This window comes from Ictalurus furcatus, chromosome 7 (assembly GCF_023375685.1).
Source record: "Ictalurus furcatus strain D&B chromosome 7, Billie_1.0, whole genome shotgun sequence".
Classification (NCBI taxonomy): Eukaryota; Metazoa; Chordata; class Actinopteri; order Siluriformes; family Ictaluridae; genus Ictalurus; species Ictalurus furcatus.
In genome coordinates, this window is record NC_071261.1 from 32287231 (window position 1) to 32300791 (window position 13561).

Below are 13561 nucleotides of genomic sequence, written 5' to 3' on the forward strand. Positions count from 1 at the left end.
TCCACAGAACAGAATCCCAAAACTTCTGTGGCATATTTATATGATTTTCAGCGACTTTTCTTGTGCTTTTGGGTCAGTAGTGGTGTACATATAGGAGTTCTGGCATGAAAACCTACTGCATTTAGTATGTGCCTTACTGTGTTCACTGAAACCTCAGTGTCTGTTGCCACCAAGTCTTGCTGCAGGTCTTTTGCAGTCACTCGAGGGTTTTTCACAACCTGCCTTCTTAGAAATCTGCTTGCAGCCGTTGAAAGCTTCCTTTTTCTGCCCTGTCCAGGTATTTCATGTATTTTCTGCCCCTAGCCAGTTCAGGTATTTCGTGTGTTCCAGCTCAAGCTCACCTGCTGCAACTAATGAAGCCCTTGATTAGTTGCATCAAGTGTACTTGGGACAACACCTGTTTTGCATATTTGTGCTGTTGTGAGGGATTCTGTTCAGGGGGTTGAATAATTTTGAGACTGGAGAAGTCATTATAAGTTGCACAACTGAAATTCTGTACATTTTGATAATAAACCTGATTTGCAATGGGGGTTGAACAATTTCGATTGCAACTGTAGGTCAGCTGGTCAGGTAGAGCTGAACTCTCATAGAACAACCGTTCAGTGGGGATAAGGATATGGCGGTGGAAAGTAAAAGTAATAATATTAATAATTACTTGAGTAAGAGTAATAAAGTATACAAAAAGAAGAGAACTAGTTACGTCGGTTCTGATTAAAATGAAGGAAATATCCTGAATTTCAGTCTACATGGAGAACTGTGTGTGTGTGTGTGTGTGTGTGTGTGTGTGTATGTGTATGTGTTCTGACTCCGTCGACACGCTTGCTTCTCCCCCGTCTCCAGGACGCTAAAAACATGAGTGGTTGTTGTCAGACCTCTGTAGCTTATTGCAAGGCTCATGACCTCATTATACATGATTTAAGCTAATGATTAAAACTACATATATTCATTAATATTTAACAGTAATGGAGGAATGACACAGAATGTAGTGAAGTAAAAGTACACAGGTTCACAGATCCACGGATCCACAGATCCACGGGCCAAGCACAAGATCATGGGCTTCAGAACAGGAAACAGCACAGTTTGGTTGGTAAAATAGTACGCTGTATACAGCATATGTCCATGCAGAACTATTGTATCTACCAGTAAGCCGTGTTTGTTCAAATGAAGCATGACTGCCCCATGCTGGTCTTTTATTTCCTGTGCCAGCAGCATGCGTGTGATTCCGCGTGATACCGCATGAAATCGTAGGATCCCTTTTCCTTTGGTGCACATGTTTAATGGCCACATCTGTACTTTGTATGTGTCAGTACTGTACAGTAGCTAACCTTTAAGCCATCAGTAAATATACTTACTTCCTGTGTCCTTGCTAGCTGGAGTATATGTTGAGGTTTGTTCAATATTTATTCTAGTATTTGGTTCTTCTTTAACCTTCTTCATTATCAATCTCTAGCCAGTAGTATGTACTTTTTTTGCAGGACAAAGTTTTAATCAGTCAGCTCCTGGACTTCCTGGACAGGAACTCAAGCCCTGAGGCTGCAGATCATCCCCGGGATGAAAAGTCCCTCCTGGGCTCCTTCAATCACTCACAAACGCCTGCAGGTCTGAAATCAGCTGGAGTGGAGATTGTTCAGAGTCGAACCACTCAGACCAGCGTGGACTTAACGAAAAAGAAGATGGAGCCAGACACGGTGGATCTGCAGCCCGCAGGAGATGCTGAGGTGGAGCACTGGCTTCATGGTGAAAAAGCTGTGAAGGCAGAAGCTCAGAGGAAGGAGAGCAGTGCAGAGGAAGAGGATGTGGAGAAGAAGTTCAGGGTGGACGTGACGGCATACTCCACCCCTCAGCATGATGGATACTTCGGCTACATTGTCACACAGCAGTGAGTACCCACCTGGTCGCTAGCGCAGAGCCCTAACTAGGGAACAATTGATCAGTCTATGTTCTGGATTCTGATTGGTCAGGAGGAGATGATTCATTTTCTTTAACGACAGAAATCAGCTTGTCCTCTCACACACTCACTCAAGGCCACCGTTATAGTTCTCTCTCTATAAAGAGCTAAATACAAAACTTTCTCGGTCTCACACACATACACACACACACACACACACACACACACACACACACACACACACACACACACAAACATTTGCAAGTAAATAGCCTCAAAAGAGTTTCATTCTCACCTTCTGTGTGTGTGTACACACATGTGTTTATCTGAATGTAATTGTAACCATATATAAGTGTAAATGTGCGTATCGATTCCTGTGTGTGTGTATGCGTGTGTGTGTGTGTGTGTGTGTGTGTGTGTGTGTGTGTGTGAGAGAGAGAGAGAGAGAGAGAGAGAGAGAGATAGAGAATCACACTTTACAGGAATCCCATTTGCGCCTTATTGTTTGCCTTGTTGAAGGAAAATGCGAGTGATTTATCAAAGTGCTGAAGCCACCTGAGCCTCTTCTTCCATCCTCCCCCTCCATCCCTTCACTCTGTCCCTCTATCTCTCCATCCTCTCCCTCTATCCCTTCACTCTGTCCCCCATCTCTCCATCCTCTCCCTCTATCCTTTCACTCTGTCCCTCCATCTCCCCATCCTCTCCCTCTATCCCTTCACTCTGTCCCTCTATCTCTCCATCCTCTCCCTCTATCCCTTCACTCTGTCCCTCTATCTCTCCATCCTCTCCCTCTATCCCTTCACTCTGTCCCCCATCTCTCCATCCTCTCCCTCTATCCATTCACTCTGTCCCTCTATCTCTCCATCCTCTCCCCCTATCCCTTCACTCTGTCCCTCTATCTCTCCATCCTCCCCCTCTATCCCTCCACTTTATCACTTCATCTGTTTATCTTCTCCCTCCATCCCTTCACTCTGTCCCTCTATCTCTCCATCCTCTCCCTCTATCCCTCCACTTTATCCCTTCATCTGTTTATCTTCTCCCCATCACTCCACTCTATCCCGCCATCTCTTCATCCTCTCCCTCCATCCCTTCAATCTGTCCCCCTACCTCTCCATCTTCTATCCCTCCACTTTATCCCTTCATCTATCTGCCTTCATTTCTCCCCATGTCAACATCCTATTCCTCCATACCTCTGACATCCTGTTCCAACATCACTCCATCCATACATCTCCGTTCACTTTAATCCATTTCCTTCATCTTTCCATCCTTCTGTCTGCTTTTTCCATCCACCCCCTCAGCCCTTTTCCTGCTTCTTCTAATTCTTCACTCGCTCTTTCCATCATTTTTCTCCATACCTCCATCTGCTTCTTCTATCTACTCTCCTTATCCATTCATTAATTCTTTTCTATTCTTTTCATCTCCTCATCCTTTTTTCATGTTCCCTTCATCCTTTCATACTTTATCTCATAGTTTAGATGTTTATGCATCATGTAGGCTGCAGTAGTGTGTGTGTGTGTGTGTGTGTGTAATTATTATAGAATTTTCTCAGACACTTTGTATTTTAATATCCTCTCTCTCTCTCTCTGTCTCTCTCTCTCTCTCTCCACCTGTCTAGCTCTCTTTCCACTGATCAGGGTCTTAACCTGATGGAAACGTTGGCTAAGAGAGCTAACCTGCGTGTGACCGACTTCCTCCAGCTCTCGTAAGAACAGACACACACACACACACACACACACACACACACACACACACACGTTGATAAAAGGAGATATTTGCCCCCCTGTGTGTGTTTGTGTTTGTGTTTTGCTTGTGAGTCAGTGTGTGGGTGAAAATCACATTTCTGTTTGTACTGATTGTTCATTTTAAAAGTTGCTCTGTGTAACTGCATTTGACCTATAGGAATATTGACTCGGTCTGTGTGTGTGTGTGTGTGTGTGTGTGTGTGTGTGTGTGTTTGAGAGAGAGAGAGGGAGAGAGAGAGAGAGAGAGAGAGAGAGAGAGAGTTTGAATTAAAATAGAAAGTGCGTAGGTGTGTGTTGTTTTTTTAAGCCTCACCCCTGGTGGAAAGCTGTGGCTTGATTAGTGAGTGTTTCATAATGATTGTGTTGCGCGTTTAAAGCTCTGTGCTTTTTTTTTTTCATCCAAACGCCTCATTTCACTACAGATTTATTATAATCAAAACCCTCATCACACATACACTTATATCTGTTCTTCTTCTGAGTCTGCTTGCACACCTATTCATCCATTTACTGACTTCAAATCAGAGCGAAATTGATTCTTTTCATTCGTTCGTCGTTTAGTTTGATTTGGTTTCATGCTGCACGTCATTAAACAGACCAACACCCCCCCCCCCCCATATAAAACCCTGTGGGGAGTGTACGCTGAAAACATCCTCATTAATCTCTTACTTTTACATTTCAGACACGATTCTGCAAGTAATACATGATCATCTGTCTGTATATCTATCTGTCTCTCTGTCTGTGTCTATCTATCTATCTATCTATCTATCTATCTATCTATCTATCTGTCTGTCTGTCTGTCTGTGTGTCTATTTGTCTGTCTTTCTATGTGTATTTATTCATCTATCTAGCTACCTGTCTGTCTTTCTATCCATCCATCCATCTGTCTATCTGTATGTCTGTCTGTCTGTCTAGCTACAGTTGTGCTTATAAGTTTAAATACGCCTTCTCTTCATCTGCAAATGTTAATAATTAAAAAGTAAGACGGATCATAAAAATCCAGTGTTGTTGTTTATTTAGTTCTATCCTGAATAATGTATTTCACATTACAGATGTTTACGTATAGTCCACAAGACACAATAATTACAGAATTTACATGAATGAACCAGTTCAACAGTTTACACACGCTCGATTCTTAATACTGTGTGTCGCTACCTGGATGATCCACGACTGTGTTTATGTTTTGTGAGAGTTCTTCATGAGTCTCTTGTTTGTCCTGAGCAGTTAAACTGCCCGCTGTTCTTCAGAAAAATCCTCCAGGTCCTGCACATTCTCTACTTTTCTGCATATCTGAGCCCTTTCCATCAGCGGCTATATGATGTTCAGATCCGTCTTTTCACTTTTCATTTTTACTAAATGGAAAGAAAAAAAACAAGATCTTTAAGCAAAATAATAACAATTTACACCAATCATCCTGTTCAAAGGTTTATACCCCTGGCTCTTCTGGAGCATCAATGATATGGGATAACTCATTTTCCAGAGTTTAAATCACAGTGTTCCTCAGGAACCCTCTCCATGTACTGAGATAGCTCAGACGGCTGAATAAATAATCAACAGAAATAGCTCACAAAGGTTTGGGGTGAAGCTCACGCTTAGTGTTTTTATGGCTGTTATGACTCGAAATCCAGTGAACTCGTCTGCATCAGAAATGCTATAGGCTTATGAGATCATGTAGCTCATATTGAATATAAATCCTTGTGACATTATCGCATGGCAAAGCGTGCATAATGCCTCTGTTTTGTTCATTACATTCGATCCAAAATGGCTTACAACACGAGCACAGAGCTTTAACGCCTTGTACTGTATAACGTCTTATACTCCATATTTGTAGGTCAGTTTAAGACAGAAAATGTAATTATAGAACCAACCAGACTGAGTTTTTACTGTCACAAAGATATTTTTCTTCTTTTAGTCAGTAAGTAGACCCTTTGGCTGTACCATGACTTCCCAGAGCCAAAAATAGAATCTATAGCATCATAATTTATATCACTAACAAATATAGCAGACAAAAACTGGTCTAATGTAAAAAAAAAAAAACCCCACACATTTCCCAGATTACTCATATTAAAGGTGATCAACAAAGACACCTGAAATTATACCAAACCTTCAAAAAAATTCAGAAATCCATATAAACATTACATCACTACCGTTTAGATCCAAAACGGATAACTGTCTGTTCTAGCATTCGTCTCTAAAACATGCCTACAGGTTAGCTTTTGCTACTGGGCTTTGCTTTTGCATAGCTGTGTCTTGCTATGTTAGCTTTCGTTAGTTATCTTTTCCTCAGCCCTTTAGCTTTTAATCACAAGGCTAGCATTCTTTCACTAGGCCAGCTTTCACTCTGAAGGTTAGCTTTCACTCTGTAGATTAGCCGTCACTCACTAATACTAGTGTATATTATATAGTAGCTTGCGCACGGAGGATTAGCAATTACTCTCATCATCTAAAAATCTAAAGACCTCAAAAAAAATAAAAAATGGCACGCCCGTTAGATCCAAGTGATTTAGCTAAACTCCAATGATTTAGCTATGGAGTAATAAACAGTATAATCTATATATTAGAATACATGTAGAAAACATCTTAGAATACATTGACCCCTGTTTTGTCATTCGCTAAAACATGATCACATGATCATGGACTTGGTACTCTAAATTGCCCCTAGAAGGTTATAGCTAATACAATGTACGCATAGCCAGGCTTTCTTCCTAACCTCATTTGATAGATCAACACCAAGGTGATCAGAGACAACTTGGAAGTACAGTATAGCAAGTAAAGTATAGTTTCTGTACGACCTCAGCAATCATGACAACATGCTGCAGTTTAGCCTTGTAGCAGAGGATATATATATATATATATATATATATATATATATATATATATATATATATATATATATATATCACTTCACAGTAGAAGTTATCACAGGAGAGAATAGCCTTAGGACCTCAGGATGTTAGCATTAGACGGTGAAAGCCAGTGAAGGTCAATAGAAGCTAATGCAGGGATGGTGTAGGATGGCACGTGGCCAAAGAATGTTAGCACAGTAAATAAAGGTTATCAGAGATCAGTAGAGGCTTCGACAGTGCTGGTTTGAGCTAAAACACGACCAGTGTAGAACAATGCCTAGGCTTAACATAGACTGTGTGGGTTTGTGTGCTTAGATATAAAGAACTCAACCATGCTCAGATTTCTACATTAACTTCTCTTGTGATGTGTAAGGGTGATGACGGATGTTTGAGGAATGTTGAGTTTTATTTTTACTGGTGTAAAATGGAGCAACAAAGTACATTCCTGGTGTGACCTGCTTCATAGGGATTTGATGTAAATGGTCTGCACTTATATAGCACTTTACACTGGTTCTCATTCACACTCAGTCACACACCAATGGTAGCAGAGCTGCCATGCAAGGCACTAACTTGACATCGGGAGCAACTTGGGGTTCAGTGTCTTGCCCAAGGACGCTTCGGTACATGGAGTCACATGGGCCAGGAATCAAACCACCAATCCTACGATTATATGACAACCCACTCTACCACCTGAGCCACAGCCGCCCCCGATGTAGATGTATGATGGAGGTTGTAGTTACATGAGTCATGGGATTTTCTGAATTAATTAATCGGAAGTGTAGGAATTATTACAGAGGGCTAAGCATACAGCTTTGAGGTACACATATACTGATGGCAATAGAAAAAACTTTTTGTGCATCTTTGATTATATTCTGCTTCATTATTTAATTATAATAATTGTATGGAAGTATACATATGTATGCACTTTGGTTGCAAAGCTGATTGACTTTTCTGACATCTTCTTTCATTTATCTGGCCCTGAACCTGCACGTGTACCCATTAAAAAGCCTATTATCCTTTATGCCTGTGTTTGTTTTGTGCCTTTGCAAAGCCTTTCACATTACAGTACAGCATATCGAAGCCGTTTCCAGTGTTTGTATATTCGTTGTTCCTAATTTACTCATTTCCTAGATTCCTGCATACTTTCTCTGTTCACCGGAGTTCTGGTTACTTTATGGCTTTGACCTCAGCCGGGCTTTCAGATAATGATTATGGATTTGCCTCTCATTACCATGACTGCCTTTGCTTTTGATCAAGCTGCCTGCCCTGACAGCATTCTTTAGAGAGGCCTACATAAAAAGAATCAGCAATTACATCCCTGCTGCCTCAGGCTCCCCTCTGAGATGCACACTGTCATTCTTGACCTATTGCCAGGCAGACAGACACAAACGTAGAACGTCTGAATTAAATCAGGGAAGGATTAAGAAGGGAGAGGGCAAGGCCTTCCAAGATTTTATTACAACTAGAACTGTTATTTTGTCCATCAAGACAGTAGTAGAGGAGGAATGAAGTAGCCCAAGGGCAGTGGTAGCTCAGCAGTTACGATGCTGGACTGCTGACCGGAAGATCCGGAATTCAAATCCCGCCAAAGCTGCCACTGCTGGGCCCCTGAGCAAGGCCCTTAACCCTCAACTGCTCAAATGTGTAAATGAGATGAATGTAAGTCGCTCTGGATAAGGGCGTATGCCAAATTCCTTAAATGTAAATGTAAGCACGTCTTTAAGATGTCTGTGAGACTTCATAGCCAATTTGAATAGTGGGTTAATGTGGCAGGGTTGCCAAGTGTGAAGTGACAGATCTGAAGGTAGGAGGTGCTAAGTTTGATCGGAGAGGCGATAGGTTGAGAGGGTGAAAAAGTACCAGGTAATATATTCTTATGTTGGAAAATGTTGGGTTTGTTAAGAAAAATGGGTCGGCATATGTGAAAATGCTTCACCGGAAGCTCTGTTGTGAACTGAGGTGTTCTGGTGATATCCATTTACTGCCCCAGTTGGCACGCTATACTAATGACCATTTGCCCTGGTCTGCTGAAGCCTTCACTGACTTGTTGTTCCAGTATGCACTGTCTGTATGCTAGTAGGTTACTAGACTAGAAGGAAGAAGAAAGGGAAGAGTGTTTGGAGAAAAGTTTTTTATGTGAAAATAGGAAAGAGAAGGAAGTGAAGTCATGAAGGTTCTCAGGGATGGCATTACAATGTTTGGAGGTGTGAGTACTAAAAGATTTATGTCACTGTGCTATTAGGCACCATCAGTAGACCAGTACTGGGGGACCTGAGAGTCAGAGCAAGAGTGTAGGGCTCAGGAACTTGGAGAGATAAGAAAGGCAAGGATTTGATTCTCTGTGAGACAAGTAGCCAGTGTAACTGGTGTGCTGGTTGCGCAGCAACCTTTGGTCGACAATGCTCTGCAGTTGGCAAGCTCTGTCTCCTTTAGCTAGCCAGGCTTGCTCATCATTTCCCCTAGCTTCGCCTTCAGCAAGCTAGTTATCTAGGTTCCAGCCTCTCTGTTTGGTCCGAAGGTAGCTATCCACTAGGTATCTTTGGTTGTTGTTCTTTTGGCTGCTCCCGTTAAGGGTCGCCACAGCGGACCACTTTCCATTGTCCATGTGTTGATTTGGCACAGGATGCCCTTCCTGACACAAGCCTCCCCATTTATCCTGTATTGGAACCAGCTCTGAGAGTGCACTAGCCTGTGCACCCCCAGAGGATAGTGTTGGCGCCCAGTGTGGGGCTCAAACCTACCAAATTTGAGATCCCATGCTCTCGCTAGGTAGCTTAGGTGAGCCTCCTAAAATTAAACAAGGCAATCTATCCCTTTAAACTTCTAACTTCTAAGCATCTACCATTCATTTGAAGGTACTTTTGGTTTGGCCACCATCTTCACGCTCTTATTTCTCTGAAAACACCCCTCCTTCAACATAACTCTCACCAATCATGCAAACAGAAATGCCAAAGAAGAGGGAATTACTCTAAGTAATCTAAGTGTGAGGTTTTTTTTTTTGTGAGTGCACCTAATATGGCGTTCAAACAAAAGTGTTTTGTCAAATAATGATACCTAGATTGGCTAAATTCTGTTCATATATGTGCCATTATGGGTTATTTGTAATACATGAAAAAAGGTGGTGTCTTCACACTATTTTGAAGTTATGGAAGAGAAACTCCAGGCATGACGTAGGGGTTCATACATCGTCCAACCAGCTGGGGGAGTGATGTACCCACTCAAACACACACGCACGCACACACACACACACACACACACACACACACACACACACACACACACACACACACATCTGCACAGACAACTGTTTCAGCATCTCCCACACACTTTTATACACACAGGAGCAAAACACTTTCCACCAACAGCCTCTGTTGCTCTGCAATATTGCCAAAGCAATTACAAGGTGATAACATCTATAAGAGCAATGCTAATAATGCTACTAATAATAACAAAGCAGAATAACAAGAACACTTTCCATCTCTCTCTCCCCCTACACACACAGCATTTTGTTCTTGCTTTGCATTATCACACCGTAAGCCAGGGATGTGACATTTCACAGGTTCAGTAGGTTATCTCTGAGGATGGCAGCATGAGCGGGAGAGTGCTGCGGTTCCAAGGCAAGCGTATTATAATCCTGATACATTGCTATGAATAGAGAGCAGGTCTAGGCCATGCTAGCATAGAAGTATGCTAGACTAGTAGCCGGGTTTCGGGTTGGTTTAGGCTAAAATAGGACGTTAGCAAAAAAGGTCAGTGTTAAAGAGAAAGTATCGGCGAAGACTGACCCAATTTAAGCTTCCTAGCAAAGAGCAAATTGACATTTGGAGCCCTGGCCTAACATAGGAGCAGCGGATGTTAGCATAAAATCAGTAAAAGCTAGTGGAGGTTAGCACAGGGCCAGTGAAAGAAGGGTCAATGGCTACAGAAGTGGCTTAGACTTGACTATCCTAGCACCAGGTTAGGCTAATATAGGGCTAGCAAAGACGAGTCAGTGAAGGCTACAGCAAACCAGTGAAGATTAAGGACAATAGATAGTAATATAGTAATATAGCAGCACTCAAGGTTAGAGCTTGTCAATAGAATCGAGGCCAGACCAGTTTCTCAAACAAGCAGAGCACACATCAGTAGGCAGTAAAAAGAGGATATTACAATAGGTGCAACTATGAAAGAACCAGTTTATGCTAATATAGGGCTAACAAAAGCTAATTAGTGAAGGCTAATACATTCTTCTGAGAGTATGAGGTCTAGCATAGAGCTAGTACATGAATACTAGCTTAGGACCAATTGAAATTAGCAGTGATACAGTCAATGATATGGCAGACAAGTGGATATTAGTCAGCATCTGAGCAGTGAAGGCTATTATTGGTCAGCTAAGTCATGCTAGTAGAGTCTAGGACAGGGCCAGTTTAAGCTCAGACAGAGACTAGCGCTGGACCAGTGGAGGCTGAGTAGAGTTTATGAAAGGGCAGTGGGAGTTAGCATTAGAAGCAGTGGAAGTTTGTAGCTTGTAACTTGTAACTAGCTTGTAACTTGCAAGCAGGTTGTAGTGTGTGTATGCGCGTACGTGTTGGGACACAGCGGTAGAGTCGTGGGCATAAAGGTGAGTGAATTTCATTTGTGTCTCTACAGGAATGGTACCAGTGCGTGGGAAGAGTTTTATTGCTTATGAAGCTCAGGATGTCTCCAGCGTTGTCTTTCCTGTGAGGAGATAAGGCGAGGAAGGGGGCAGGGTCAGGGTACTGTTCCCTCAGAGAGAAAGTTTAAGTGTAGACTTTATAAAGAAGTGTTCCAGCGTGCGAGTCTGGAGGCTGAAAGGTTTCGCCTCTCACCTCCCGCAGACGTGTGAATGGGATTTTCTTTAGTGACAGATCCATTCCCTATTACTATCTCTCTCTCTCTCTCTCTCTCTCTGTCCCTCTCTCTCTCTCACTCAATTTCTGTCCTTTGGTGATCTCTTTATACTTTCTTCCCCTATAGCCTCCACCCTGCTCTATTTGAATAGTGCTGTGGTTCTGTCTTTCTTTCTTTCTTTCTTTCTTTCCAATCATTTTTCCACCTTCTAATTTCTTTCTCTTTCTTTCTGTTTCTTTCTTCTCTTTCTTTCCTTTATTTACATTTTTTTCTTTGCTTTTATTGTTCTTTCCATCTTTCTATTGTTTTCTTTATTTCAAATGTTTGTTTTCTAATTTCCCCCATCTTTCCAATTTCTTTCTTTCTTTCTTTCTTTCTTGACAGATGCATTTCTTCATCCTCTCCATATCTGTCTCTGGTTCTCTCCCTCGTGCTCACTCTCTTCTCTCCTTCTGTCATCACTTGCTCTCAGACTCTTTCTCTCCCCCACTAACCTCCCTGTCTCTCTGCTCCATGAAAGAGAAGGAATCTCAGAATCTTCTCCCCAGATCGAGGTTGATGTTTTTGCTCCTTCAGAGCAGTGGAGACTCCCCCGTCAGGCGTCATTTCTTTCGGGACTCTGCCATCCCTCTTTCCTTCCTCTCACTCTCTGATCTAGCGCTGACAGCCTGCGTGTCTGTCCGCTGGTGTGTTGTTGCAAAGCCACAGATCATGCTGAGTTTTATTCTCAGTGTTGAATTCTCAGTTTCTATAAACATTTCTTTGACCTTGTCCTTTTCATGCGTTTTGTTCCACACTGCTGGATCTCTCACTATGGATCTACCGGATGTCTCACTGTAGATCTGCTGGATCTCTCACTATGGATCTGCTGGATCTCTCACTGTGGATCTGCTGGATATTTTTTTTTACCTATCACTTAAAGTGAAAAACAATGTGAATCACTTTAGGGGGAAAAAACAAAACTTACAATACCCAGCTTGCATAAGTGTGCATACCCTTCTATAATTGGGAATGTGGCAGTGTTCAGAATCAACCAATCACATTCAAACTCATGTTAAATACTAATTTGTGTACACCTGCCATCAATTAAAGTGACTCATTAACCCCAAACAAAGTCCAGCTGTTTCTGTAGGATTTTCATGACATCTTCTTGGTAACATCCAAAATTGAAAAGCCATGGGCTGCAAAGCGCTTACAAAGCAGGTACGGGATCAGGAGAGGGTGACAAAATTTTTCCAAAGCATTGGATATACCATGGAACACTGTAAAGACAATAATCAGCAAGTGGTAGGACTGTGACACTACTAAGAACAGGATGTCCCTCTAAAATTGTTGAGAAGACTGGGAGAAACTGGTCAGGGAGGCTGCCAAGAGGCAACAGTAAAAGAATTGCAGCAATTTCTGGCAAGTACTGGTTGCTCCCTACATGTGACAATCTCCTGAATTCTTCATATCTCTTGGCTGTGGGGTCGGGTGGCAAGACGGTAGTCCTTTTTAATCAAAAAAATAAATAAAATAAAAATACATCCAATCTCCCAAAACCATGTGGAATAATGTGTTATGGTCTGATGAGACCAAAGTTGAATTTTTTGCAATAATTCCAAAAGAAATGTCCGGCACAAAAAACCAGCACATTACCAAAAGAATGCCATCCCCACAGTGAAGCACGGTGGTGGAGGGAATAATGAATAGCTTCAAATACCAGTCAATTTTGGCACAAAACCTTAAGGCTTCTGATAAAACACTTAAGATGAAGAGAAATTTCACCTTTCAGCACGAAAAAGACCCGAAGCAAACCTCCAGATCAACAAAGGAACGGCTTCACCAAAACAAGTTCAAGGTTTTGCATTGGCACAGCCAGACTCCAGACCTAAATCCAATCAAAGATCTGTGTGGTGATCTGAAGAGGACTGTGTACAGGAGATGCCTAGCCAGTCTGACTGAGTTAGAACGCTTTTGCAAGGAAGAATGGCAAAATATTGCTAAGTCAAGATGCTCCAAACTGATCGACTCTTACCCCAAAAAGACTGAACGCTGTGATCAAATCTAAAGGAGCTTCTACTAAGGATTAGTGTAGGGGTATGCACACTTATGCAACCAGGTTACTGTACATTTTTTAAAAAATTTTCACGTTTACCCCTAAACTGATTCTTATTTTTTTTTTTCACTTTACTTAACAGGTTAAACTTTCACAATAAAGGTGGAAAAGCTTCTGACATGATTTATCTTGATTTCAT

The 13561-nt window shown here is 41.9% G+C and overlaps 1 protein-coding gene across 1 annotated transcript in view; it reads left to right on the plus strand.

Annotated features, from left to right (window-relative positions):
• LOC128610507 (receptor-type tyrosine-protein phosphatase N2-like) overlaps positions 1–13561 on the plus strand; it is a 146932-nt gene that overhangs the window by 87003 nt on the left and 46368 nt on the right. Inside the window, exons 9-10 of the mRNA XM_053629871.1 lie at positions 1476–1879; positions 3504–3590. Of these exons, the coding sequence (XP_053485846.1) occupies positions 1476–1879; positions 3504–3590 (491 nt within the window). The remainder of the gene's footprint in view (positions 1–1475; positions 1880–3503; positions 3591–13561) is intronic.